The following is a 27351-nucleotide window of genomic DNA, read 5'->3' as shown; positions in this document are numbered from 1 at the left end:
CACACACACACACACACACACACACACACACCTACACACACACACACACACACACACAATCGTGGTTGTGCTTCTCTGAGCTATTGTCTCAGCTATTGTCTCACTGTAATGTCACAGTTTGTGATAATTTTTTTTTAATTAGATGCCAAGTTCACAGCGCTTCACACAATTGGCAAATTTTAAAAAGTTGGGGTGTGTGTGTGTGTCTTTGAGCATGAAGGCTGTTGCTTCAGAAAGCAAATTGATGTGGGATCACGGACAAAACAAAACTGTTTCATTTCAACAGCAACAACGAAACAAATACATTGGAATAATAATAACAACAACAGTAATCAAAAGAAAAGTATTCTGAGAGTCAGGATTGTAAGAGGTTATTAGTGAGGTTTTGACTCAATGGGTTTCTGTGATTGTGTCAGTAGAACTGGATCAGTTTTCCAATGAGAAATAGTCTATAATTAAGTTTTTCCATGATGCAATGCTGTATGTATGGTGTTCTTTGACTTCCACTTGCATAGGCTGGTGTTCTTGGAGGCAGTTAGTGACTAGAAGTAATTCACTGTTATTCTTGTTCAAACCGAATGTTGTCTCCTATTGTGCAGAGTGAGTGTGAAAGTGAGATACAGCAGACCAGACAGAAGGATGCTGATTTAGTAATAAGGCTGTGAGACTAAAAAATCATAATTTATTTCATATCCAAATAACAATATACATCACAGAGCATGTTTTCTGTAAATTCAATAAACATGTTTGGCCTAATTTTGCAGTTTTTATTATATACTTGACCAAAATCTCAATTTTTTCTATTTAGAATCTTGGTGCAATTTATTTAAATTAACCACATCACAATATGTAGGTCTGCTCTGGAAAACAGAGGAATGAAGCTTAGTCTCAGCAAGACAGAATACGTGTGTGTCAATAAGAAGGACCCAGGTGGAACGGTGAGGTTATAGGGAGCAGAGGTGAAGAAAGTGCAGGACTTTAAGTACTTAGGGTCAACGTTTCAGAGCAACGGAGAGTGTGGAAAAGAGGTAAAGAGGCAAGTGCAAGCAGGTTGAAACGGGTGGGTGCCAGGTGTGTTGTGTACTAAAAGAGTATCGGCGAGAATGAAAGGAAAGGATTTCAAGACGTCAGTGAGACCAGCGACGTTGACCCCTGAAAGAGAACAGCCGAAAGGAAAAGAAGACGACAAAATGTACAGCATTCTTTAATTTCAATTTAAGATTATCTTTGTAGTGCATGACATGATTCTTAATTAGGTGGTAGTGGTGTTAGGTGGTCTGACGTGTGCACGGGGGGGTGCTGCAGGTTTTGTCACCTTTTTTCTCCAAGTGAGGGGTAGATTTCTATAATCTGTTTGAAGTTCATTTATATTTTTGAAGGCATTTGAAGATCCAGTTATCAATGAGATGGTGAACTCATGCATGAGATAATATGCCACCTTAACATTTGCCAGTAGCTGCTGGTAGCTTCTCAGCAGTTTCGTTAACTAATACTAAAATACGTAGGTTTTCATAAGTAAGCATAACCTCTCTAATTAACGGATAGAGATAGATATAGCATAATAAGAAATGAATGAAATTTTTCAAATGATATTATTATATTGCACATCCCTATTTAGTAATGCCTTTCCAGAATTTATTCCCAGATGTGCAATGGCACATAGAACAAATATGGGTATCTGTATATTATATTTGAGGATTTTGAGAGCGTTGTGAATGTGTATTTCTGATCTTAGACTCACTCGAGACATTGTTTGCCCTGTAAGGTGAACTCTATTTAAAATCTTTTACTGTATTAGATGCATGTTGACATTTTTTTGGTCATGGAGGATATTTTTACAAATCTGAGTGCAGAAGTTGGTATGTCATATGAATCTATTTCACATTTTTGTGATGATATGGATGGTGTTTTATCAGACGTTGACATTTTGTTGTATATTTTGGAATATACGGAATTTCTGTCAGTGAAGAAAGGTGTAAATTCTAAGGCCAGAGGCGCAAAACCAAGTTTGGTTTGATTAGATTAGGACTTAATTTCTGGATATTCTGAGAATTGTTTACTCCCAATGCTGCACCTCTGGACTACTGTAACTCCTTTCTTGTTTTTTATTGATGACAAAAACAGGATTGTTCCCAATGGAAGTTAATATAGATAATGAGTTGAGATGAGTTGAGACATGATGATGAATAATATAGAAAAAGTGACAATTTTGTGATGTGTGAGATGTTTGTAATCCTTTTGATGTTGGTGTTCTGATGAATGGCTGCTGCTAAGGGTTCGATGAAGATCTAGAATAGAGAGCAGGAGAGGACAAACTGAAGCATTAGAAGGAGTGTCCACCAGTATTTTCCACAGTTGACTGAACAGCTAGTGCTCTGTGGACACATAATTGTAGTTTGAACACAATCATGTCAGCCATATTTCACAGCTGAGTGAGTTGATAGAATATGCTCAGTTTTTTTAAATCTGTTTTATCAAACCAAAATAGGTACAGTACTCTCCACAGGTCCTGTCTATTTTGTAAAGAATTCCTTCTTTGTGTTTCCCAGGACATCGTGTCCTTGCAGAACTGCAGTAAAGTAACACGAACTGTGAATGTTTTTACCAATAAATAAAATCTGACAGTGCCCAATTGTCTAACTCGGACTGTTGTAGTCTCTCATTGACCTCATATAAACACTTTTTTTTGCACACACACTCTAATACCTGCCATTACTCACACTAACAGTGTGTTAAAGATGAACATACACCACTGGTAGGAATGATTACAACAAGAAGGATTTCTTTTATGTGGGCACCACATGATTGTTTTTAAGATGTTTGAAAAAAGTGAAATCATCCTTTAACTGATTAGCTGAACTGCTTTAAACTTTCTGAGCAACCAACTGCTGAACTACCAGATAACTAGTAATGTCCAATCAAATGTGTATACACAGCCCCCTCCAGCAGCAGAACCATATAATAAAAAGCATTACGGGGGGAATTTTATTGACACGGATTTTTGTCCGTTGTTTTCTCCACAAAGTTAGTAATGTAAAGTATGGAGACAAAGTAACTGTAATGGCAGTGTTGAATGGGTCCACTTGTCTGTGCTCATAAATTTGAATACACACCATTGATGCGTGTATTTCTGCATGACTTGTGGTGAATGTATGGATGGCTGAGTCAGTGTGTATAAACTACTGTACATTAGAGTGTAGGCCAGCAGCCCGGCTGTGTCAGAGAGTTGGACTTCCTGTAAGTACAGTAACTACTGCTACTCATAGTGCACATACTTTACTAAAATATGATTAGTTCTGTTGACTTTAGCTGCCCCTTTATCTTTGAAAGGTGAAAATAAAAGCTGGAGGATTAGAGCCAACATTGTTTTGATTTACAATGAAAATGATTGGTTAATGAATGAAGAAGAGCTCCTTGCATAAGGTTTTACCTAAAGCTAAGTTCTTCATGTCTGTATTTTTTCCTGTGCATATGTGTGATGAAAGTATCCGTCTCTGGTTGTTAGGAAAAATGAGGGACAAATGAATTGGTGGTTATTTCCATCTGTCATGACTCCTCATTAAAGAATATACAACAAGCAAACATCTCTGTATAAACACAGTAAACACATTAATGCTTAATGAAAAACGTTTTCGCTTTTTCACAAGAATTAAATTATTAAATGCTTCTTTATGGTTTGGGAAAGTTATCCTATCTTCACTTATCTATTAAATGGATTGTGATGTTGTTTATAGAAGCGTTGTTGTTATGTACATTGGTTCCCAAATCTTTACAAAAGCACAAACAGCTTTTTTTATGAGACAGAATGAACAATGTGACAAAGAGGCTGTTTGTCTGTCTGAGGAGCTCCACAGAACTAAGGCGAGCCTTTCTTTTATCTTACATTTTTCTTTTTATTACATTTTGGCAACTCTTTTTTTTTTAATTCTTGTTTTATTTCTGCTACCATTCGACAGTTTTATTATGATGCATCAGTACAGTTTTTTAAAAATTTAAACTGGCTTTAAATCGTACCAAAGAATAGAAGGCGAGACTGTGTGCGACATATCAAGGGACCCATTTGCTGTATAAAAATGGTCTAAATGCTTCCCGTGCTGCCTGCCACACTGTGTAATTAGAGAGCTGTCAAGAAACTTTGTTGTTGCTTTGGGTTTAAGGTTTTTCATTACAAATGTGTGTGCACATGGAGAAATCAAACACCCACAAACACGGAAACACCCATAACACTGACACACATAGATACATCCCATGATGCACACATGCATTCGTATACACTGATAGCAAGAAGTCATGCATACTGATTTCACATCAGCATATGTATGTGCATCTTCTGTCTGTATCCCTCTTCTTTTGAGACCTGTTATTCTCAGGCCTGACCCAGATGGCGAGGCTTTAATGTGAGATGTAGCCTGTTGCCAACAGAGATGGCCCCCGCAGGACCACCTGTCAGGAGCTGAAGAAGGAAAATCCAAAAGACAGGAAGTGTGTGTGTGTGTGTGTGTGTGTGTGTTTGAATGACAGACAGACAGAGAAAGATGAAAACAAAAATGCATACATGTGCGAATGTGTGAGCTGAGGAAAAAAAGAGGAAGGTGGTGTCCTTATGGGGTGGAGCGGCAATATACAAAGACCAAATCTTCAGGAAACATTGCACTACTTCAAACAGAAGGAAAGCACTCAAAAACAGCTCGGGGATGGGATTATTCCCTTTCACGCGTTCTGTGTAGGATTTTATGATTTTATGGTTAGACTTTCCTTTCTGGCCTTTCTAGCTTCATTTCCAGCACTGACATGAGACCAGGAAGTGGAGAAACCCCCTAAAATGAGTAAGCCTGGAGTTTAATGACATGTTATCTTTTGTACTCACAGGGACATGCATACACACACCTACACACCTACGCACACACAAACACACATACACACAGAGGACACTGGCACATAGGAGCTTAAAGGTATAAAGATCGATCAGTGTTACTACATGAATGTAATGTGATACTGACCTAACCTATATTGATAGTATTAAATACTCTAGCGAATTAAAGCTATAGAATAAAAAATTGTGTCATTTTCAGGAGGTTGATTGTTAAATTGGTCAATGGGTAGAGAAGCAGAGTAGAGCAGCAGGATGCAGAAATCTTCAGTATTTATAAATGGGATTTTTAAATCTTTTAATTACCAAAAGAGCATCAATGTGGAATGAGTTACTATAAACATCCTACTCCCTTCCCTTCACATAAAGCTCCTAGTTTGAACTGTGTTATTGGAGTTTCAGCAGCTCTGTTTAGCTGTGCTCCTGTCACATTTTAAAAGGTTTAGAAAAAATAAACAGTAGCATGTGAGAAGAAGATTTATACCAAGAAATTGTGGTACTACTGTGTTGTGGTCGTAAGCACAAAGATAAAGGTAGAGACAGAAGCTTTGGGTTCATTTTGATAAATTTTCTTTGGTCCTCAGCCAAGAAAGAAAAAAACTGAGTGTTGCTAGGCAACATGCTTTGCATCATTCCAGCATCCTTTGTTAAATCTCAAAATTAATTTTCTCTCAATCCGCATGTTGATCTAAATGTTGTTTATCTAACAGTTCTGATGCCACAGTTTTTCCGCTACCAGAATTGTATTAACCTAAGGTTATCTCGTATGCTGATTAAAAAAAATATTATTTTGTTATTATTATTATTGTACTAAACAGTTGTTGTTTAGTAAGTTTTAGTTTAGTTAAGTGTAACAAATGAGACACAGATCAAGTGTTGTTGCTCTGTGACTATTAAGCTTTTAGAAAGCATTTCCCATCCAATCACAAAGCATTGACAGCAGGAAATGTTGTATGATTAACCATAAACTTTTAATGGGTTAACCTGGGTTAGCCTGCAGCTCAGGGCTAACGTGTCTTGCTCAGGGACTCATAAGAAGTGTGGATGCCTGCCAACATAGAGGCTTTACGCAGAGTACTTCGGTTGCAGAGTGTCCTCTATTCAGCCACCGCTCTGCCAGCCTGAATAAAGTGTGTGTTGTTTCTTTTTACACCAGACAAGCTGTAGAAGGTAGTGCAAAAGTGTGTTTGTCTGTGTGTGTGTGTGTGTGTGTGTGTGTGTTCACTTCAGGAGCGTTTTTTCCCTCTGGTCACAGTTTGACTGTCATCTCTGGTCACTCGGCATTATAGCACTACCACTCTCTCAATGCTCCTTCGATCACCTCCTCTTGTTTTCTGCCAGGAATGCATTCAAATTAGAATCAGAGCATCTTTATTCTGCAAATCAACTTTTCTATTATCAGTTAAAAGGAGGAGGAGGAGAGTGATTAAAAACTACTGTGAAAGCCTTATCCCTCCCCATCCCACCCCCCATGGGAACATACTCACATCCTTCGCTCCTCAGTGAACCTGTGAGCAGTGGATTCACACTCGATTGCTGTCTAGCTTCACTCACCATTTCATTGTTCCACTTCACTATGTATGTGCATATATATACTGGAGAAGTTTCGTCTTACAGTACATTTTTTTATGTGTTCAAATATTAATACAGACATCACAGACATCAAACATTAACTGTTAACCAACGCTAGATTTCAGAGGAGAGTATTGTTTCATTCTTTACATTTACCTGTCAGCATCACTAAGTCATTGCTTTTTATTTTACTATTGTAAAAACCTATATGTGCACGTAAGATGCAATGTATTGTCACTCAACAAATTTATGGGGGTACATCCGAATCCATATCTCATATGTCTGTCTCCGTGTTTGTCAATGTTTTCTTTTAGGATTAGTAAAAGGATGATTTAGTTCAAGTTTGAGTAGTTTAAGGAGTCTACATTTGTTAACGTTTTTCACATTTGTTGTCCTTTTATCTGTATTAATTTGTTTTTGCAGTTGATTTCACTTTGCTTTAACCTGTTTAGGTCAAACCCTTTTCAACTCAGATTTGTACCTTTTGCAGGACAAATACCTCAAATCATATTATTACTTATTTTAATGCATTTATTGAACTGTTCTTTATACTTGCACAGTCCAACATCCATTCATGTTTGCACATTCACCTTTTACATTTTTACTTTATTTTCATAAGATGTATGTTTTCTAGAGATAAGACGCTTAGGTTAGTGGGTGATGGTTTACGGGCAGGGAATCACAGCATGGTACAACTTCAAACCAAACCCCAACTCTTCCTGCCTTCCTGTGAATTTTCTCCAGACACACAAAAGAACAATGATGTCGTTTCCTGTAAAGGCCCGGTGTATATGGGTGGTTATAAGTAATTACAAAGTAAAGTTGGGTATACAGAATGTGAAGTTAACTTCATGCTGTATTAGCTGTTGAGGGGATGCAGGCACCATCTTGTGAGATTTCCCCTGCCTTTCTGTTATTGACTTGGAGGCTGTTTTCTCTGTCACGATTTTAAAGCGTTGCCATAGTAGGTCAGTAGAGTAGTGCTAGCTTACCTTTGTGAGTACAACTGTACTCAAATGATCAGGTCTCACACGGAGCCATTAGAAAATTGGCAAAGTATTTATTTATTAGTTTTACTAAATACCATTGCTTGAAACTACAATTTAATTTGCCTTTTCCTTCTATTTGTTATTACTGGTCTCTATCAAACAAAATAAACGAAGGCAATCCATTTTAACAACTGTAAGGTGTACTTAATAAGGGGGGAGACTGTAGCTCGGTTGGTAAGGCAGTCGTCCACGGACCACAGGGTCAGTGGTTCAATTCCCTTTGATATATGTCAAAGTGTCTCTGGGCAAGACACGGAACCCCTAAAAGCCCATTCCCAGCTGTGCAGTGGCGCTCCAAGACATGGCCCCCAACATGGCATGACTTAAATTTACATTCTCTATGTATAGATTATTTTAATAATAATTGCAAAAGAAAACTCTTGTTTTTGGGTTCTTTGACCTAACCTATATTGATAGTATTAATTAATTATTAATATGCCAATTAATATAATAATTACTGGACAAACTTTGGGAAATTGTTTAATATTTGTGAGCATAACATTTTTTTATTTCCACTACTTTACTATTTTGTATTCGATTTGAACTTTTGGCTTCCCACGGTGCAAACCTGTACCTTAATAAAAACTAATATTGCTAAAACCATATAAAGTTTTATATATACTGTTAAGCTAAAAAGCACACAGATACTAAATGGATGTGGTTTGCTCCACCCAATGAAAAACAAAGATGATCCACACTCCTGTTTCCCACGTAGCCTAAAATATATCTCCCTTGAGTCAATTTAGGAAGCTTTTTGTATCCTGCTGTCTCCTTTTTTCTCTTGATTCCTCTCTCTTTCATTTTCATCACATTGTCTCAGCCCATAAAAGCACACACACAACTGCAGTAACCATCTTTGGTCTTTTCATTTCCATCTTCCACACGCTCTTATTATGTGTAAAATGACAGGAAGTGATGGGATTGGACAAAGGGATGAGGAGAATGTGAGAGAAAGCCGAGGCAGCATGTGAAGAGCGCCGCTGGCTCGGTGAACAGGAACCTTGTGCCTCAAGATAATGTTTGATGAATGATGTCCTCCTCTAAGGCCCTGGGAAGCAGGAAGTGTGGCTTCATATTAATTATAATATGAATTAGATAGACCCCTTATCTGATGGCTCATAGGAGCAAAAGCAGCATGATCCAGGCAACAGCAGCATCACAGGTGTTTGAGCACATAGATACAGCTAAGGTCATGCTGATCTGCTTTAGTCATTAAGACCATTTTCATCCTAAAAGTATAAAAGGAAAAAAGCAATGTCACTAGACTGTTGGTTCATTATATAATATCTTAAACATGCAAATAGAATGTGGCAGAAAAAAACATGACATTTTCATTAATCACTAGTCCCTCCAGGAATTTGCAACAATTATTTAAACAAATTCCCTGTGAATTCTGTGTCACCTTGCAATTTAAAACACCATAAAAATATCATAACGTGCATCACAGTTTTGTTTTTGTTTTTGTTTTTTTGAAAAGCTCTTGCAAAATCAGACATTTTAAAAGAAGTCCTAGAAGGACTGACTAATATTTCGTAATACTGGTAAGTTTGTTTGCATATTGAAACGTGAAGACCAGTTTAGGAAATGCCACTGACAAACAGTACAGTACCTTATGTCCATCATGCTTTTGCCTCAACGACTGATATAGACATTCAGCACATTCATACATTCATGTAGTGGCTCTGTGAAGCTGTGCTCTAATGAAGACAGGTTCTACTTAATTTCATACTGATGCCAAACAGGTTTAATGTTTACCATGTTCAATATCTTGGTTTAGTAAAGTGTGAGAATCCAGCACAAATACTCAAAAGAAGTATAATTCAAAACTTATTAATGTGGAGAGGTGCTGCCTAAGGTTTTTGGGACCCAGTTTCATAAAATAGCAGTGCAAGGTTAGGGTGTCCTGCAGTCCTGACAGCAGTGCAGATATTTTCTTATTTCTGCTGGAATTATATGTTTTATAGCATTTTTATTTGTTGTACTCTTAAAATGGCATACACCTCAAGGGATGGGCAGAGCGTGCTGGATAGATTTGGAGTCTCCAAAGTGGAATTTTGTAGCGTTAATGATCACCAGGGTTATTCCAATTCATCCCGAGGCTGCTGAATCTCTGTAACAAATTTTACAGCAGCCCATCCAGCAGCTGTGGAAAGGTATCAAATGAAATGTCAACTTGCTGAAAGAAAAGAAAAGTTAGGGGATAAAAAAGTCAGTAGAAAACACAATTATCTGTATAAACCGTCATGGTTATTGAGTAATGTTTGCTCAAAGGTTTTAAAGGTGGGTCAATTGATCAGCCGACAGTGCAGCTAAGAAAATCACAATAAAAACATGTAAAAATTACAACCTCAATTCAAATACGTCTTAGGCACTAATGCACCCCATAGCATCAGAGATGCAGACTTTTGAACTGTCTGCTGATAACAAGCTGGATGGTCCCTCTCCTCTTTAGTCCGCAGAACAGTGCATCCATGGTTTCCACAAAGAATTTCAAATTTTGATTCATCTGACCACAGAACAGTTTTCCATTTTGCCTCAGACCATTTTAAATTAGATTTGGCCCTGAGAACACGACTACGTTTTTGGATCGTGTTCACATGTGGCTTCTTCTTAGCATGATGCAGCTTTAACTTACATTTGTGAATTGCACAGTGAACTGTGCTCAGACAGTGATTTTGTCTGAGCCTATGCAGCGAAGTCCAGTAGAGAATCATGTCTGTTTTTAATGCAGTGCCGCCTGAGAGCCCAAAGATCACATGGATCCAGTTTTGACCTTCGACCTTGTCCCTTCCTTACAGAGATTCCTCCTGATTCAAGGAATCTTTTGATGATATTATATACTGTAGATGGTGGGATCTTCAAAGTCTTCGCAATTTTACGTTGAAGAAACTTTTTTCTGAAATTGTTCAACAATTTTTAGATGTAGTTTGTTGCAGATTGGTGAACCTCTGTCCATCTTTACATTCACTTTGTAGACACAGTCACGTTACTGACCTGTTGCCAATTTTCTTAACTAGTTGTCAAAGGCTCCTCCATTTGTGTTTTTTGTTTGCAAGATTTGCAAATCATTGCATTTTGTTTTTATTTACATTTTGCAGATCCTCCCAACTGTTTTTGAAGTAGGGTTATATAAAGAAACTGTAAAGGCATGGCATTAGATGTTTAAATGTGTTGTTTAAGCGTAGCTGCTTCAGTATGTGGCTGATATTTGTTGTTCTGGGATTAAAAAAACAAAACAGCAGAGAAACCATCGTGTATAAACTTAATATATTTCCTAGTTTGTCTCTTTTTAACCCAAGATCAGTTTGTTTACTACGACATATCACACTCAGTTCTGCCTTGTGTGTGATGTAACAGACAGTGACAGTGTTTTAAATGAAATTGCTCACTTGCTTTTCTATTAAACTCTATAGGCAGGCAGCATCTTCCACAAAGTTTTTGCTTCACTTCTGTGTGGTGTGAGTGTCTGCCGAGACCAGGTTCATTATAGCCTTGTCTCATTACAGCAGCCCCCCACCGAGAGCCCAGAGGGGAGCAGAGAAGGCAGAGACTCCTTGTTTTAGCTCTTTAGAGGTCAGTGCTTGATTATAATGTTGAGAACTAGAGGTTAATCAGCTACTGACCCTCAGGGTGACACTGTCTTTCATGGTCTGTTTTAATCAATAAGTGTGAGCACTGGCACAGAAATGAACTTACACACAGCAACCTAACTTTGCCTAAACACACACTTACTCCCTATCTGATTACCTATCATCTATCCTCACCTCATGTGTGTTTGCAAGTCAAGGGCAAAATTGCCACAACATGTCAGAATTATCAATGAAATAAGTATTCCAACATGTGAAATATAGGTTTGCCTTTCTAATGCCCAGTTTTCATGTTTTAATCTGCCATAAAAAATGGTGGACTGCAACTTCCAAATAGAGTCTCTAACCACAGGAACTAATCCATCACATCCCGTGGAGATGCACTCTGACATGCTGTCAACATGACTACACATCAAAGCCTCCAATGTCAATAGACTCTGTCATTTTATTTGATTTTTTTATTCTGGTCAGCATCTTAAAAAAATAAAATAAAAAACCAAAAACACATCTTGTCAGGTAAGCCGTTGTTACCTGACAAGCTATCCAGCAGGAAAATCAACAACAACCTCTCATCCAGTTCTAATGTTGTGATCTGTGCAAACATTCCCTCAGTGCAGACAGTGTGCATGAATCCACTGTCTAACAGTCACGATCTTATTCTGAAAAGTAGCGTAACTTTAGCTTCCTCTCTATAACCTCAGTGTCCTGTTTAAAAGGGAAAAAACAAGATACTTCAAAAAGCTGTTTCACTATGTTGTGTTCAACTGTGATTGTGTTTTCACAAAATTTGCTTTTCTGCTTAGAGGTAATTCTATAGATTCTCGCCAGTGCTTATTGTTAGGTTAAATGTTAAATGTTAAATGTTTTCTGCAAACGTGTGTGTTCAGTTCTCTCTTAACACATTCGCACATGGGTCTAAAGTGTTTTCTTGTGATGAGGGTATTCACCAGCAAGATTAGTGGTCTGTGGGAGTCGTTACGTCTGGTCTTTAGTGATGTCCCCTGGGTTCTGCTGCTGAGAGTTAGTATCAACACCTCCACTGTTTATTTGGACCAGCACTGAACTCAGGGTCACTCAACTCCAATCACAAGTAATCCTGGTGATGAGATCCCAACACAAACACACACACACACACACACACACACACACACACACACACACACACACACACACACACACACACACACACACACACACACACACACACACACACACACACACAAAGCCACACACTGTATCAACATGCATCACTGCCCTCAGTTGGAGGAAAGGGCAGAAAAGCAGAGACCTATACATCATTTAGCAGTGGGAACAAGTGAGAACCAGCTGTTGCATCCCTGCCTTTTCTTTTTCTTGTAAAGTTGGGAGGATGGGATATGGCCTAACACAGAGATTATATGTATTTTAATGTAATATTACTTTAAGTAGCAGAACAATTTACCAGATCTGGAAGCTTCTAATGCTAAGACATCATATTGTTTCAGCGATAATCTCTTACTGTCTTTAAAGCGTCTTTTGATCGCAGACGATTCTGAGCTCTGCAGGGGCTGCAGGATTGATGTACAGTATCAGAGGGGAACTGAATCACAGGGTCTGTGATCTGCTGAGCTGGAGCAAAAACAAAACAACACTGCTTCCATCTCTTGTGGCTCAGGGATAATTGAAAATAAATAGTGTTGTGTCGCAGTGCTGCTGCAGACTAAATTCTAATTTGTGCTGCAGTCAGTGGATGCTAAAAGGAATTCATATTACTCTTTTATACAATTTCTTCTTAAATCTTAAATTCAAACATCTCAATCTCTTAACTATTTTGCACTTGAAATGCAATGTGGTATTTCCTAAAATTTCTATTAATATGTTTTGAATTGTTGGCTATTGCCTGTAATTTAATGGACAAAATGGCAGTTTTATCCATTTGAAAATAAAGCTACAATCTATGTCTAAACACAAAGGAAAATATAAAAACAAAGTGCGCGAAAAGTGACAGACACTGTAGCTTATAACATGTATGTCCTCCTATAACCTACCTGCTTTAGCTTTGGTTCATACATTTCTGATAAAATGCTCATATCTGTTTAGTCACACTGCTGAGAATGTCAGCTGATGATAAATGACCCCAGACTTTCTCAGTTCTTCTATTATCAATTATATATCTTTGCATTTATTATTTAGTTTAGTGTGAAACAATGAAAGCCTGTTAAATGTTTGCCACTGCAGACTGGAGGCCAGTTTTCCCTACTGAGATTTTTATCTTATCTTGAAGATGTGCTTCTTCAAATACACAGTGGTGATGGATGAGCTCATGTTTTTGTTTTTGTGGGTGTGTTGGCAGATCAGGCAGATGGGAAGAAACACTGCAGGTGTTTGACTTAGGGCACACAAGCACATTTAGAGTGTGTCTTACTGTTGTATTGAGATTTTCCAAATCCATTAAGTCTCTCCATTTGACTTATAGATTAGAAGCCTGAGACCACCCTTGCGATTGTCCAATTAGTTTATCCAGACTGAACACATAGATAAACCCCAGTCTGATCTGTCCAAACCTAACAAAACCCACCTGTAAAGCTAGTTGTAACATCTTCAACAAACATTTAAACATGAAAACCTCATAAATCATGTAACCAGAGCTAACTAGCTTTTGCCTTCTATTTAGAGTGGTATCAGGTATTTCACTGCAAATGTCAAACTTTTGCTGTAAAGAGGTCATGTGGAGTTATCTTTTAACTAAAGATTTTTATATTTAACAAAGTACAATCAATGAATCTTGACTGAACAAATAGAATTTTCCTTTTGAATTGTTGTATTTTAAATAACGCATTATTTACATTCTTGTTGAGTAATAAATGTATGTATATTACACTTTCAAAATTTAAAGCACAATTTAATGCAAAGAGCAAATTTCAAAATGTTTTGCATGAAACATTTGAAACATGAAACATATGAAAAAAAATCAAATAAACCACTAATATAAATAACTAAAACAATGAGAATAAATGCACAACTTAAGAAAAGTTGTGTGATAAAAGTTTGTTTTGAGATGTGATTTAAGGGGACAATTCGTTTTTCTGCCTGAGATCATCATGCATGGAGCTTCATGCCTGAAGTAAAGACCATCTTGTCAGATTTTCGAAACATTCATAGAGCCCTGCCAGACAATCTCAAACAGTTATCGGACCAATATAGTAAGGAGTTAGCTTATCATAGATATGCCTGGCCTTTCAGCAAAATCGTAGAATCAATTTTGAAGCTCAAAGGTAACCAGTGATGAGTAACAGGGATTTGTGTGATGTGGTCACTTCTAATGGAAGCATCATTGTGAATGTTATAGAGGAAATAAAGGCATTGATGTCCTTCTCTAGATGTGCTGATAAAAGGAATAACTTGATTATAATTGTCACAGTTGGACAGTGCAGAATTGAGCATTTTAAATCACCTGATTTTCAAAGAATAGCTCTGATTCAAATACAAAAACATAGTCAGATTAGCCACCTCATCGAAATCAGTGACCGTTCATGCTGCTAATAGGAGAAAGTGTAAGTATCTAAGTTACTGCTTCTCATTTGAAGCTAAGCTGGCGGACATAATAAATGACACATGACAGGACCAGACTTTTATAGTATAGTAAATGGAAGGAAACCCAGAAAAGACCCCTTAGGGACAACAGAGAGGAGCATGCAAGAGACATTTCTATCCACAAAGAAGGAATATCATATTTTTTGGAATATAATAGATGAACTAATCCAGAGCAACACCACTGATACCATCAGTAACAATCCACTTCTTCCCCGCCTTTATTGTTGCATGGGTGCATTTCTTGGTGCATACCACCACTTCTGTATCAATGGAATAATCTAAAACTCACGTCTGGGCTTGGGACTTTTAAAAATATTGTCCCATAGTGCTATTAGTGGTCAAAGTCAGTAGTTTTTGCTTTCCTTGTACCTAACTTGTAAGTCGCTTTCGATAAAAGCGTCTGCGAAATGACTAAATGTAAATGTAAAATGTAAAAACTTCAGAGTATCTTTAACATTAATGTCCTACTAATGTACTTTATTTCAATACACCTCAACTGCAGACAAGAACAAAACTATAACCAGACTTCTTTTAAAACTATATAATTTATGGTCCATCTAAAATATTGTCCCTTTCGATTAAGGGCAGGAAGCGTCAAAGTGCAAGCCAAATGATTTTCACCCTGATGAGTGTAATGGAGGATTACACTGAAACACCTGAACCCTGAGGTCTTATTGTAATCTGTGGATGTGTGTCATGGAGACGAATGGTGATTGTATTGTGTTGTTCTGTCCTCTTCGCTGAGTGCTAAACGATGTGATGATGACTTGCAGCGTAAATCTGCCTTGGCTGTTAAAGCAATCAAATGTTCTGTGTGTGTGTGTGTGTGTGTGTGTGTTTGCCTCTTTGGCATGCAGAGGGCAGCGCACCAGTAATTAATGAATAGCTGCTAAATGGTGCTATGTGATCCTAAATGGTAATGAGAAGGCATTGGTGTGGGGCCAGACATGACAATCGACTCAGCAAAGAAACCAAGGGGGACACACAGGTGGCACTCGGGTCACACAGGATGGAATAGGGCAAAATTAATGGTTTAGTGTGACTTTTTTCTCTTGTATGAAAACACAATTTGATCGATGTAAATCTAAACTAATAAACTAATAAACTAATCGGTGGCAGCTGCTTTGTTCTTTTGTGGTTTTAGGCTTTTTATTGAAGCTGTAGATTACAATAAGGGGCATTGATAAAACAACAACAAAACAAACGAAAATTAAATATCCATTTAAAGTGACTTGATATTATGGCAGCAGTCTCCAGCTAAAGAGACAGTTAGAATTGCAGCTGGTTTTTGTTTGAGACACAGCTTTGTGTCCGACTGGCTCAGTTGGCAACAAGGCAATTCTAGAGAGATTTTGTTAAAACGCAACTTACTTGTGTCAGGGAAAGAGTTTTTACTTTCACTGGTTTGTGCCTTACAGTCGTGATAACTTTTATCATGCCAGCGTTCAAATTAAACGTCCCTAAACTCCCAAAAGAACTAATGAAGATGCTTTAGGCTTGTTGTTCATTTCTGCAGAACAGCACTGTTAACAAATGTTAACTATTATTATAATTAATTATAGGATCCCGTCTGAAAATTGTGACTAAAGTCTGGATATAATATTCCTCCACAATAAAAAACAAATTGTCATGTTGTAGAGCAGTGTTTTTGGTGGCTTCTTAAAGATCAGCAGCTTTCAGCTTGTCCCTTCAGGGGTCGCCACAGCGGATGCACTTTCTGCCACAGCCCTCCCATTTTTATCTGGGCTCGGGGCTGGTACTGGGGCCACAACGGGCAGGGTGGGATTTAATCCCACGGCCTTTTGCATCCAAACCCGAACCTCTAACCATCAAGCCACCAGGCCCCCTATTGATATCCCTCCAAAAAAAAAAAAGAATTCAAGATGGCAGAACGAAACACATCTTAGCATTAGTGATATTTCAAACCCTCTGCTTTTCACAGTTATAGAATTTTTAAAACACTCATCACTGTGAGGTAAAAGAAATATTGTTTATTTGTTTCAGTGGCCCCATCTGTGTCATTCTCTTGCACAGTAAAAGGCAGATCCTATCAGTCTGGCTGAGACTCATCAACCCTCTACATGGACACTTTCAAACTTTATCACAGTATGCAGACATTCTGTATGAAATGACTTGTTTAGAGCAGCATCTAATCAATACAATTAATGTTGTGTCAAGTTGACAATTACTCACACAAGCCTCTGTTTTTATACTCCAATAAGATTTACATGACAGAACATGACAAGTAAATAATGTCAGCAATATGTTCAGTATGCAGCTAAATCTTTCTGATTTTTGCCATCAGTCAGACTATAATGTCTGGCCTGCAGGACAATTGCTCTGCAGGCCCAAGTATGAAACTAGACTCCAATGTGTCGTTGGGTTTAGACAACCCAGTCATTTTGGTTAAGGTTAGAGAAAGAGTGTGTTTTTATTTAAAGGATAATGAACACTGTGTAACTGTTTTAATGTATCTCTCTTAAAGCACACCACAATGTTTTTAACTTCAACAATGTGTGTGTGAGAGTATCTAAACAAAACCATAAAAATTCCAAAACATAAAACCTCCAAAACATAACGTGTAGTTGTGTAGAATTTAATAGGAGATTTTGCAAAAGTATTGATTCAGTTTTACAAAATATTTTTGATTATTCCAACCCTAATGTTTTGTATCACATGTTAACCACAGAAAATGAACAGAAACCAACAAATAAACATGTCATTTTCCTAAATTATGACACTGGAAATGTATATTAACAGAGAATTAAAACATACTATCAGACCCAGCTGGAAATTAGTAGCTACACTGTAGCTGTGCACTTGATCCACAGCTTCCCTTTATGGCAGGCGGTAAGGCTGCAGGGCCAGGCCTCTTCACTGTTTTAAGAGAAATAAAACTAAAAGATGAAATAATTCGTTTTATGTACAAATCCACACTTTGGAGGGGGAGAAGCTTTCCCATGGCTCTTTTCTGGTCTGTTTGAATTTGCTTAATCAGTTATAGAAATGTGTGTGTCATACTATTGCAGTCTTATTTTATGATTCCCTTTGACATTTAATCTGTCTCTCATCATAGGGTGTATTCTTCCTTCTACATTTTGTGTCATGGTGACTCATAGATGTATAAAAGTGTTAATTTAGTATGAGAAAACAAAAAGCTCAATGCTGTTCCTGGATGACTGATTTTTTGCTAATATCTTATCAGCCACAGAACCAAACAGCTTACATCCCTTTCAAATGAAATGCTAATTAATCACTCCACATATCATCACCACCTATGTACCATGGGACCACAAAGCTTTTTTTTCCCAGTCTGGCCTTCCCTTTGCACGTTTCTGCCGCTGTCTGTTAATGGTTATCTCATTTCCTTTTGCACTTGTTTTTTCCTGTTGTCTCCATTTACCTTCACCCTTTTCACTTCCTCTGATTTCATTCTTTACCACCAGAAAAGGTGCTCCTCAATCTCCCCCATCACCCTCTCAATCGTTCAATTTTGTGCAATGGTGAAAACCACTTAAACTTATCGCTCCTTCAGTTTATTACATGCCACGCCTCCTTACCTACTCTCCCCCTCTCCATCTGAGCATGTATGCTCTCAACTGTGCTGTCAGGATTATAGAAATTGGAACTAATAAACTTGTGGAAAAGAACTGGAGGGCTAAGACTAACGCAATCAAGAAATAAACAAATACTCGTAGGTCAAAACATAACCAACACTTCCCGTTCAGACCCAACTTACAACAGTCCTCCAAAACCATTAACAGAACACATGGCAGAGCAAGAAGACGGATCGGCAGGTAGGTGGTTATGCATGTGTAGAGAGGGCAGAGGCAACAGAAAAACACATGGCTAAACAAAACAGGTCAGCAAACGTGCCAGGAACAGAACTGTGACATGTGGAGTCCATTCACAAAACCCCTGGTTTGTGGTTTCCCAGACTGATAGTGCTGGGCTGTTTGTTGTCGGTGTGGAAAACTCTTTCTGATACACTTGACCTGTAACTTTGAGCCCTAGAAAAGCTAGGCATATATCTGCTAAAAGGATTTATAACCTAGGAGGTGGTAGCTTGGAAATTAAAAGAAGCCTTTGAAACCTTGAATTAACATGGACCCAAAGGGTGTTTGGTGTGAAAGCACTTTAAACTTGAACTGCCACCTCTTTCAGCTTGGGGCTTTGAGAAAAAATAGCTCTTTAGAGGCAGGTGTTAGTGCTTGTATGTGTCTGTGTTTTATACTCAATGGAAGACATTAGCTGCTACTGTTCACATGTCAAAGAAAAGAGTTCATAGTGGGTTGAGAATTTCCATTCGTCAGTAAATGGTTTCTTATGTCACTGAGTGAAAAGCTTTTCTGAAACAATGATTTCTCTGAGGGAAAACTATTTATTGATTTCTCTTGACATCCTTACTAATTTCCTCTTTGGTGATCGGTTGAAACCCTGTGAATAATGATTGATTAGCAAACCATGTTGTGCCTCTGGTATTACAGCTGCTTTCAAAACACAGACGGGTGTAAGTGTTGGATGTGTGCTCGTAAGCAGTATGTTGACATTATGTTGTCTCAAAATGTCTCTCTCTTCTGTCACAGATTACATTCTTCATGCTGCTGTCAGCAGTGTGTGTGATGCTCAACCTGGCGGGCTCCATCCTCTCCTGCCAGAATGCTCAGCTGGTCAACTCGCTGGAGGACTGTCAGCTGGTGAGACTAACTGAACCTTAACTCAGCCTCACACACCACATTGTCCTGCGGACATACTGATCCATTTCTACTAGTATCAACATCTACTTGACTTTTAAAAAGAAATAGGGATCACGGGTAATTCACAACAACCAAAAACAATAAGTACTCAGGCTCAAAATGCCTCATCAACATTTGTTTTTTAATTCTTTTTAATCCCTCTTTCTATTAAGAAATGTAACCATTATTTCATTAAAATATTTCAGTTTAAATGCATCAGAACGTCATGGTTGTGTCATCTGCCAGGCAACACTTCTGTTCTGAACAGACTGTGGTATTTCAGATTCACTAAAAGTAAACTGAACTATTTGTCTGTTAGTGACTAATGATCTATGATGATTACTCCCATCTTTGCCAGAATCAAAGATTCAAAACAACTTCAAAGTCATCTTTGATATTTCTCTTCCATAAAGTTGGGAGACTCTATTTTTAATAGCAGCTAAAATCAAAGCAACAGAGACTGACATATCCTAACATTTCAGGTAGTTTAAAAGGACCATTATACTTCATCAGCAGTGGTTGGTCGATGGACAAATGGCTCCAGATATTGTGTCACCTCTCACCTTCTAGAGTTATACTTGGAACAATTGTGTAACTTTAACTTAAACAAAACTGATAGTCAGTAAAGGCACAAAACAGGTGTGAGTTGAAGTTTTAAGTTTTTGCTTAAGCCCTTTTTTAAACAATGGTTGAATTAATTTCATGACTTCTCATATGTACGAGTGCCACACTGTGAATGCCTTTGAGGATGTATTAAAAAGATTTTTTTTCCTCCTCTCGATTATTTACAGCTTTCCTTTCCCGTAAGTGAGGTGGTTTGGAACAACTATGTTAACTATATGTGTAAACATGTCATTGGTTTCTAGTCCAAGATGCTCCAATAACACTTCACCCTACTCATCCAAAAATATACCAAGTCCACGCGATTGCTTTGAAGGATGTGGTTTTCTGTTTGTTTAAAATGGTTTAATCCAGGAGTCTCACTGAGATTAAGATCACTTTTTCAAGAACCTAAGAAATTTGGAAGTTATTTCATGGCACCTGGACTTTAATAAACCTGGACACGTTAATTATTGTTAGCTCAAACTATTTCTGTACTCGGACTCCTAATGAAGCTACTTGGATGAATATTATTCCTTCTTGACTTTCTTTCATCAACCTCTGTCATCTAGTAAGCAGCAAAACTTTGAAAAAGTCAAAGTCTGGGCTATTTCCTCCAGTGCAGCAGAAGACAGGCTCAGTAATACTCCCCATGAAACGGACGTTCATGTGTAAAATCAAAATTTAATTGAAGTTAACTGTTGTTAACAAAGTTCACGGGATGCTCATCCTGGTTGTTTTTAACACCATAGACAGCAGGGGAATCAAAATAGGACTTATTAAGCTTTCTCTTCATTCAGCTTTTGATCAGAAGTAGTTGGACACAGAACACTCAGTCTTCACATTTTCATAATGAGATGCAAAGCTGATTTTTAAGCTAAATTCTCAGTGCCCTGGGTTTCTATCTTTTTTCACAACATGAAGAAGCATGAAAATGCCCCTTGTGATTCATCCAGCACACAACCCACTAACCCAACCACTACCACATTAGAAGCAACTTTTCTCCTTACACAAGTGGGACCAGCACAGCAGACCAGCTTTGCCGTTTTATGTGGCTCCCCTGAGATCCTCCCCCAGTCGTGACTGAAATATTAACGTTCTCATCTCCTCTCCCCAATGTAATTAACCCATACTTGTTGGGTTCATGTCCTGCTTTCTCTCAATCTGGGACACATAGCAGAGGTAGGCTCTATACCTCAATCCCTCCCTCGGTAGCTCCTCATATGTCCCAGTCTTTGTCTCTTACACCTTTGCCAGTAACAATATATTAATATTCTCATGTGCTCTGTCTTTCTTTCTGACTACATAATGTCATTGAAAATATAGTTTGTCAGGAGGATTTTTATCCTCAACAGACAAATTACATTCATATACCAAGCTCAGGTCTGATCCGTGCGTGTATCTCTGGGTGTTTGTGTGTGTGCATTTCTGTGTGTGTGTTTGTGTATGTGGCGTGCATGCATGAGTGTGGATGTGTGTTCCCTCCTTCTCCCCCCCAGCTCAAGTTTGACAGTGATGGTGTGTGTGTATGCTGCGAGCTCCAGCAACAGAGTTCGAGCTGCAACAACCTAGGAGAGACGCTGAAACTGAATCCACTGAGGGACTGCAACACCATACGCCTACGTCTCAAGGTGGGTGGGAGTCAGCCTGTGTTGGTATAGTGCTGAATGTGAGAGCTTTGATATTTTGACATATAAAGAAAACTGCATATACAACTTTTACTGTGTTTAGACCACAGAATCAGACCTTGAATTGATTGCTTTGCAAATCAAACTACATGTTGGATTTGTGATGTACATATTGATTTGTGCAACACACAAAGGGATATGACTCCAAAAACAGTTTGAAGTTTCAGTGTAATTCTGGTTCACATAAGTTAGATTTAATGTGCTTGCCTAATTTATATTTGAATTTGTTTTTTGTAATGCAGAATTGAAAATTAAAGTCCGAAGTCAGGATGTGAACAAAACTGGATTTGGGTCTTTTCAGATTTTCAGTCCTTCACTTAAGTTAAATCTTATTTGGTAACAGTATCTGTTTTAAGGGTGTGGTTAAAATTAGTGGTTAAATAATAAATAAAAATCAGTTTGTCCACTTAAGTTAAGTCCAGTTAGCCAGTGTTAAAATCTGTCAAAACACAACTGATGGATTGTCATGAAATTGTGTGCATCCCAAGAGGATGAATCCTACTGACTGTGGTAATCCCTTGACTGCTGCTATCCACTAGTATTACTAATACGAGTATTACTTTGACTTTTGTATTCTATTTAAATATTGGGCTGATGTCCATTAAATTTGGTTTATATGACTATTATAATCTCAGGATTTATTTCATCTGAAAGCAAAATGTATTTTTTCAAATATATTGTTCATGACTAAGGGGGCAGCTGTAGCTCAGTTGGTAAGGCAGTCATCCATGGACCACAGGGTCAGTGGTTCAATCTCAGATCCCAAAGTGTCTCTGGGCAAGACACTGAACCCCTAAAAGCCCATTCCCATTCCCAGCTGTGCACTGCCGGTCCAAGCCCGGTAATAATTGGGGAGGGTTGCGTCAGGAAGGGCAAGGGTGTAAAAACTGTGCCAAATCAACATGCGGACAATGTTCCGCTGTGGCGACCCTGAACTCACAGGATAAGCCGAAAGGACAAAAAAAAAAAAAATGTTCATGACTAAATACCTGCAAAACAAGACATGTCCTAGCTTTACTTTGTATTTAGCGCAAAAGACTGCAACACCACACACTATGTGTGTATAAGTGTGTGGTGTTGCAGTCGCTTAGCGTGTTACCATGTTACCAGTTTAACACAATAAACTAAGAGGGTAAACAAGGTGAGCGTTATAGCTGCTTAATATTGGCATGTTAGAATTGACATTTTGACATTGGCTGCCAGCATGACTACAGATTCTCGACTAGTCCTGTTACTTCTTTTTTCAGTGGTAAACATTAGCTTGAGCAACAGACAGGAGTTGTTTGAACATAATTGTTTTTAAATTGCTAAAATTATCCACATTACACTGATGTCTCCAAGCCTCCGTTCTCACTGTAACATATCCCATACGAGAGCAGTCAAAAGTACAAAACAGTGTTAAGTGTTCCGTCTCAGATTAATTGAGCAGGAAGTGCAAAATGGCAACAGCATTTGTCTTTTCCCCAAGAAGATGACTTCTTAGTATGCAGAGTGAGCATGGGCTGACTGGTGCCAGTGCATGATCTCTGTAGATTATCTTGACTTGGATTGTCTGCAGAAATGATATACAGTATGTGTCACTGTGCCTTTATTAGATAACGGCAATCATATCCATTTATTTTATGTCTTTGATTGATTATAAAACATTGATAACCAAATAAAAGACTTATAAGGATGAAGCATGCTTATGAAAAGAGAAAAGATCAAGCACATTTGTCATTTTAGCCATATCTCATTAATAGAGATGTGGGAATTGATGCTATAAACCTCTATTAAGTGCCAAAGTAGTTAGATGTTTTGAGTTATGTCTAAGTGGAAGCTGTCATCCCTGAATCCTCGGAGACCCCGACCATTTTAGATGGCTGTTAGGCTGTCGCTGATCCTAATGAACTTAAGATGCAGCTGACAAATTCCTCCTTCACCACTAAAATACACAGCATATGGGGAGTATTGAATTAACACAGCCGGTAGAACAGGAGACTTTGGTTGTGTATTCACACTTTTCTCCACGTAAAGGTTTGATTCTTAGAAAGTAGTACTATCCATGTTGCTAGATGCTATATGTGTCAATCAGCTTTTGCCAGCATTTATTTCTCCATTTCTTTTCATTTTTTATTACACTGCACGGGCCTGTAAATCATCAGTGGGGGAGGGGGTGTATTGAGCTAATTTGTGATTTCCTGTAAGGGGGTTGATGTTTAACCTTGCTGTTATAACACACTAACCTGATTAGCTTACGGCAAGGTATCTTCTAGAGGTTAAATATCTGGTAAGCAGACATGAGAAACACTTTCTGTGGGGGTGTTACTGCAATTCTTTGCTATGTAGGATTTATTATGTTATGTGCTTTAACGTCACCAGGGAAATCACAGAAATGCACCACCTCACATCTGCATGACAGATGCATTACCATATGAACTCAGCCATCATTAATAGTTCTTGTTTTACTAGATGCTTCTGTGAATTTGTGATCTTCAATGTTTCTGTTAGAGGTTTGTTTAGAAAACTACATTTACCGTATTGCAATAATCCACAAGAAAACCACTGACAGGTTGGCTTATGTGTACTAATCTCAGTGTTTCAGGAAAGAGTCACAACACCTCACGATCAAAGCTGCACAGCAGGATACACAGCCTGACAGAGGTGGTAAAAGTACAGACACTCAATACTCCAGAAATTGTGCAAAAATAGGCATGATTTGTGTGAGAAACTTTCAAATGTGATATAATAATAATAATAATAATAATAATAATAATAATAATAATGATTAAAACATGAGAACAAAGAGCCGTCTTATTACTGAGCCTGTTATGTACAGATAGCATAATCCCTTATATTACATCAGAATTTATTACTTCACTTCCCCTAAGTGTAGCGGACAAGTAGCTCCAAACTATGTTTAAGTCCAGTCCAGTACCAAAGTCCAGTAAATGTACTTTGTTACTTTCCACTTCTGGGGACTGACATGCACTGTATTTATTATGTCCTGTGTTGAATCCTATCAGTTAAGATATGCAGTGTATAGTCCTCTTACCAGTTGCCTTGCAATTAGTTGACCGTTTTGTTGCCTGTAGTTTTATTGGCGGTGTTTGGCATCACTTGTGTTAACTGATTTTGTCTCATTTTGTTGAATTTGTGAGAACAAAAGATGGGGTTTATTATCATTATGTTCCACAAGCCCACAGACTTGACACCATTTATCCACAGCCAAACATGTTGTCATAGTCAGACATGTTCTCCATTCATCTGCTTAAGGTGTGTATTCGGATGGCAATGGCTATAATCAGTTTGTTATATTGTAGTACTGTAGTCAGCTCAGTAATATCATACCGGATCATTATCATGGTTATAATAGAAAAATTTGGTTTAGGCACAAAAAACTTGGTCAGTTGCAGACACAGGTTAAAACAATAGCTTATTAGAGTAACAAAACTGACTGTTAGTGCTGTTTTTGTTACACACTCTGCCACCTTGACCTCCTGCCTGCATGGTTGTTTTGTTGGTCTTTCTGCAACATCACCAACAATAGCTGTCGCTGCTGTCATAATTAGTACGTCTGCTAGAGGTCACCTAATCATGTTTATTGACAGCACCCTCTGGCCTATTTTTGGGTGCAGTTTGACTCTATCTGAAGCATAATCATGGGTGTGAAAACAACTGATAACAGCTTTTTAATAGTTTGGCAACATTTGTCTCAATTCGTATTTGCAGCACAGGATGAGACATTAAAGTCACAGAGAAAGATGTGAAAATGTCTGGTATCTTTTGTTAGTGTCTGTGCGAGGTTCCCAGGGTGTCAAAACAGACTGCTGACTGGTTTAGTGATATCTGTAAACTAGACACATCGCTTTTGTCAAGGATAGAAAGATTTATTTCAGTCTTTGTCACTGGTAATTATAGTGTTGTATTTCCTTTCGTGCAGGTACAGACTTGCTTGTCAGCTGCTAGTTGGGGTCAGGTGTAGTCTTTGTGTGTAGTTCAAAGATTTCAAATTAGATGTTAGACAATTATCAGCACTAGTTATAATAATACAACTTCAATTTTTGTTAGGGCCCTATCACACTGATAAAGCTGTACCTGAGTTGGAAATCTGAACTTTTGATGGAGTATTACCCTTCCATAATAACATTTAGGCAGAAATTCAGAGGAAAACTAATCCTGTATTACGTTTGATTAGAACATCACTGGATAAGCTGTTAATCTCTAGAGTACCTGTCCATCTAAGAGGGTCATGATCCACCTGCATCTCAAAGCATAAGCTCTCCAGCTCCAGTCATCAAGAAATGGAGGAATATTTGGATCATATTTGAATGTAAAACACACACTTGCTCTAGAGATCTGAGATGGAGTGTGAAGACTTTAGGTGGCGAGAGGTGTTTCCTCTTACTACTTCTGTATTTTGAAAATTTTATGAGAAGTGGCATCAGATACTGGAGTTGCAACATCAGCTGCTTCCTGTCTATCCTGCCCTTTACTACTCTATCATGCTTTAGGGACTTAAAGTCACCAACTAGTTAATGCATGTGTGTAGTTTGTTTCATAGTTTCAGTGGTGTAAAATGCCATTGAAGAGTTCTGTATAGCCACAGCGAGATGCATTCTGCAATTATGAGGCTGTGGTCAGACGAGGCAGCATGTGCAACTTTTGTATGAAGTATGTAGTATTTTTTTCCCCCATATGCTGAAGGTTTTCCTGTCACATCACTGATCTAAAAATTGATTTGCAGAATCCTGAGACTTGTTTATGTTAGATTATTTTTTACAGGGATTCTCACCCCATATTCTTTCCCATCTCTTGCCCTTTGGCATTTACACAAAACCATACAATACAAAATGCATGTTGTATATATTATATCTACCACTTATTTACCATTTTACTCTGCTGAACATATTGGAGCTTGCACTAAGCTAAAGTAAAAGCAGTTCACCCCTTAACCAATTCTGTTTTATCACTGGTTTTGATTCATTTTTATGTTTGAAACTTGTGCTTTATCTACAAGTCCTCCAGACTTTAATCCAAAACAAAACCTGTTCCAAAAGTGTCAGCTTCCAAGACAAACATTAATTTGTTGTATTTTATAGTTGGCACCACCAAACTTCAGCCTCACTGTATCCAGCTGGCATCATCCCTGCTTTAAATTTCAGCTCACACAGACTTGATCTTTGGCAATTTGTGACTGGAAATCAAACATGTTTGAAAAACAGCTTACTCCTGGCTGGCAAATGTGAACACAACATTTGCTAACTTCATCCTTTTAGCATCAAACACTTTAAAGGTAAAGGAAGTGAATCATGGGATGTGTCTCGAACCTCCATTAAAAAGTCACGGTACCTGCACCTTGAAAACAAACCACTACCTCCTCGATCTCAGCAGGGGAGGCGACTGTCCTGTCTGCAGATTATCACAAGTCTATACAAGTGGGTTTTTAATGTCACTGGTAATTATTTGCCTCTTGAATCTGATGAATAAGCTGTGCAACGGGCTGGAAAGCACTTTGTGTGGTAACTAGGGAGATTCATTCATGAGCCATTTTCCACAAAAAAGTGATGTTTCAATGCCGTTACTGAAAATCCTTTTTATAATTGTCCTGTGTTCAGTATTGTCAGTTTTTGCCTCTCATGTTGAGTATAGATGTTATTTGTATAGGCTGGATGTCAGAAGGGATCTCCTCCCAGT

General features: G+C 38.1%; 1 protein-coding gene across 2 annotated transcripts in view; it reads left to right on the top strand.

Annotated features, from left to right (window-relative positions):
* Window positions 1-27351, top strand: part of fam189a1 (family with sequence similarity 189 member A1) — an 82101-nt gene that overhangs the window by 43916 nt on the left and 10834 nt on the right. The window contains exons 3-4 of one of the 2 annotated variants that reach the window (XM_067496343.1): window positions 19238-19348; window positions 21454-21618. In XM_067496343.1, the coding sequence (XP_067352444.1) occupies window positions 19238-19348; window positions 21454-21618 (276 nt within the window). The remainder of the gene's footprint in view (window positions 1-19237; window positions 19349-21453; window positions 21619-27351) is intronic. The other variant, XM_067496344.1, reaches the window with a different exon arrangement.

The sequence above is a fragment of the Channa argus genome, chromosome 2 (assembly GCF_033026475.1).
Source record: "Channa argus isolate prfri chromosome 2, Channa argus male v1.0, whole genome shotgun sequence".
Classification (NCBI taxonomy): domain Eukaryota; kingdom Metazoa; phylum Chordata; class Actinopteri; order Anabantiformes; family Channidae; genus Channa; species Channa argus.
The sequence above is the reverse complement of the archived record's forward strand: the minus strand, read 5'-3'. Positions and strand labels throughout refer to the sequence as shown.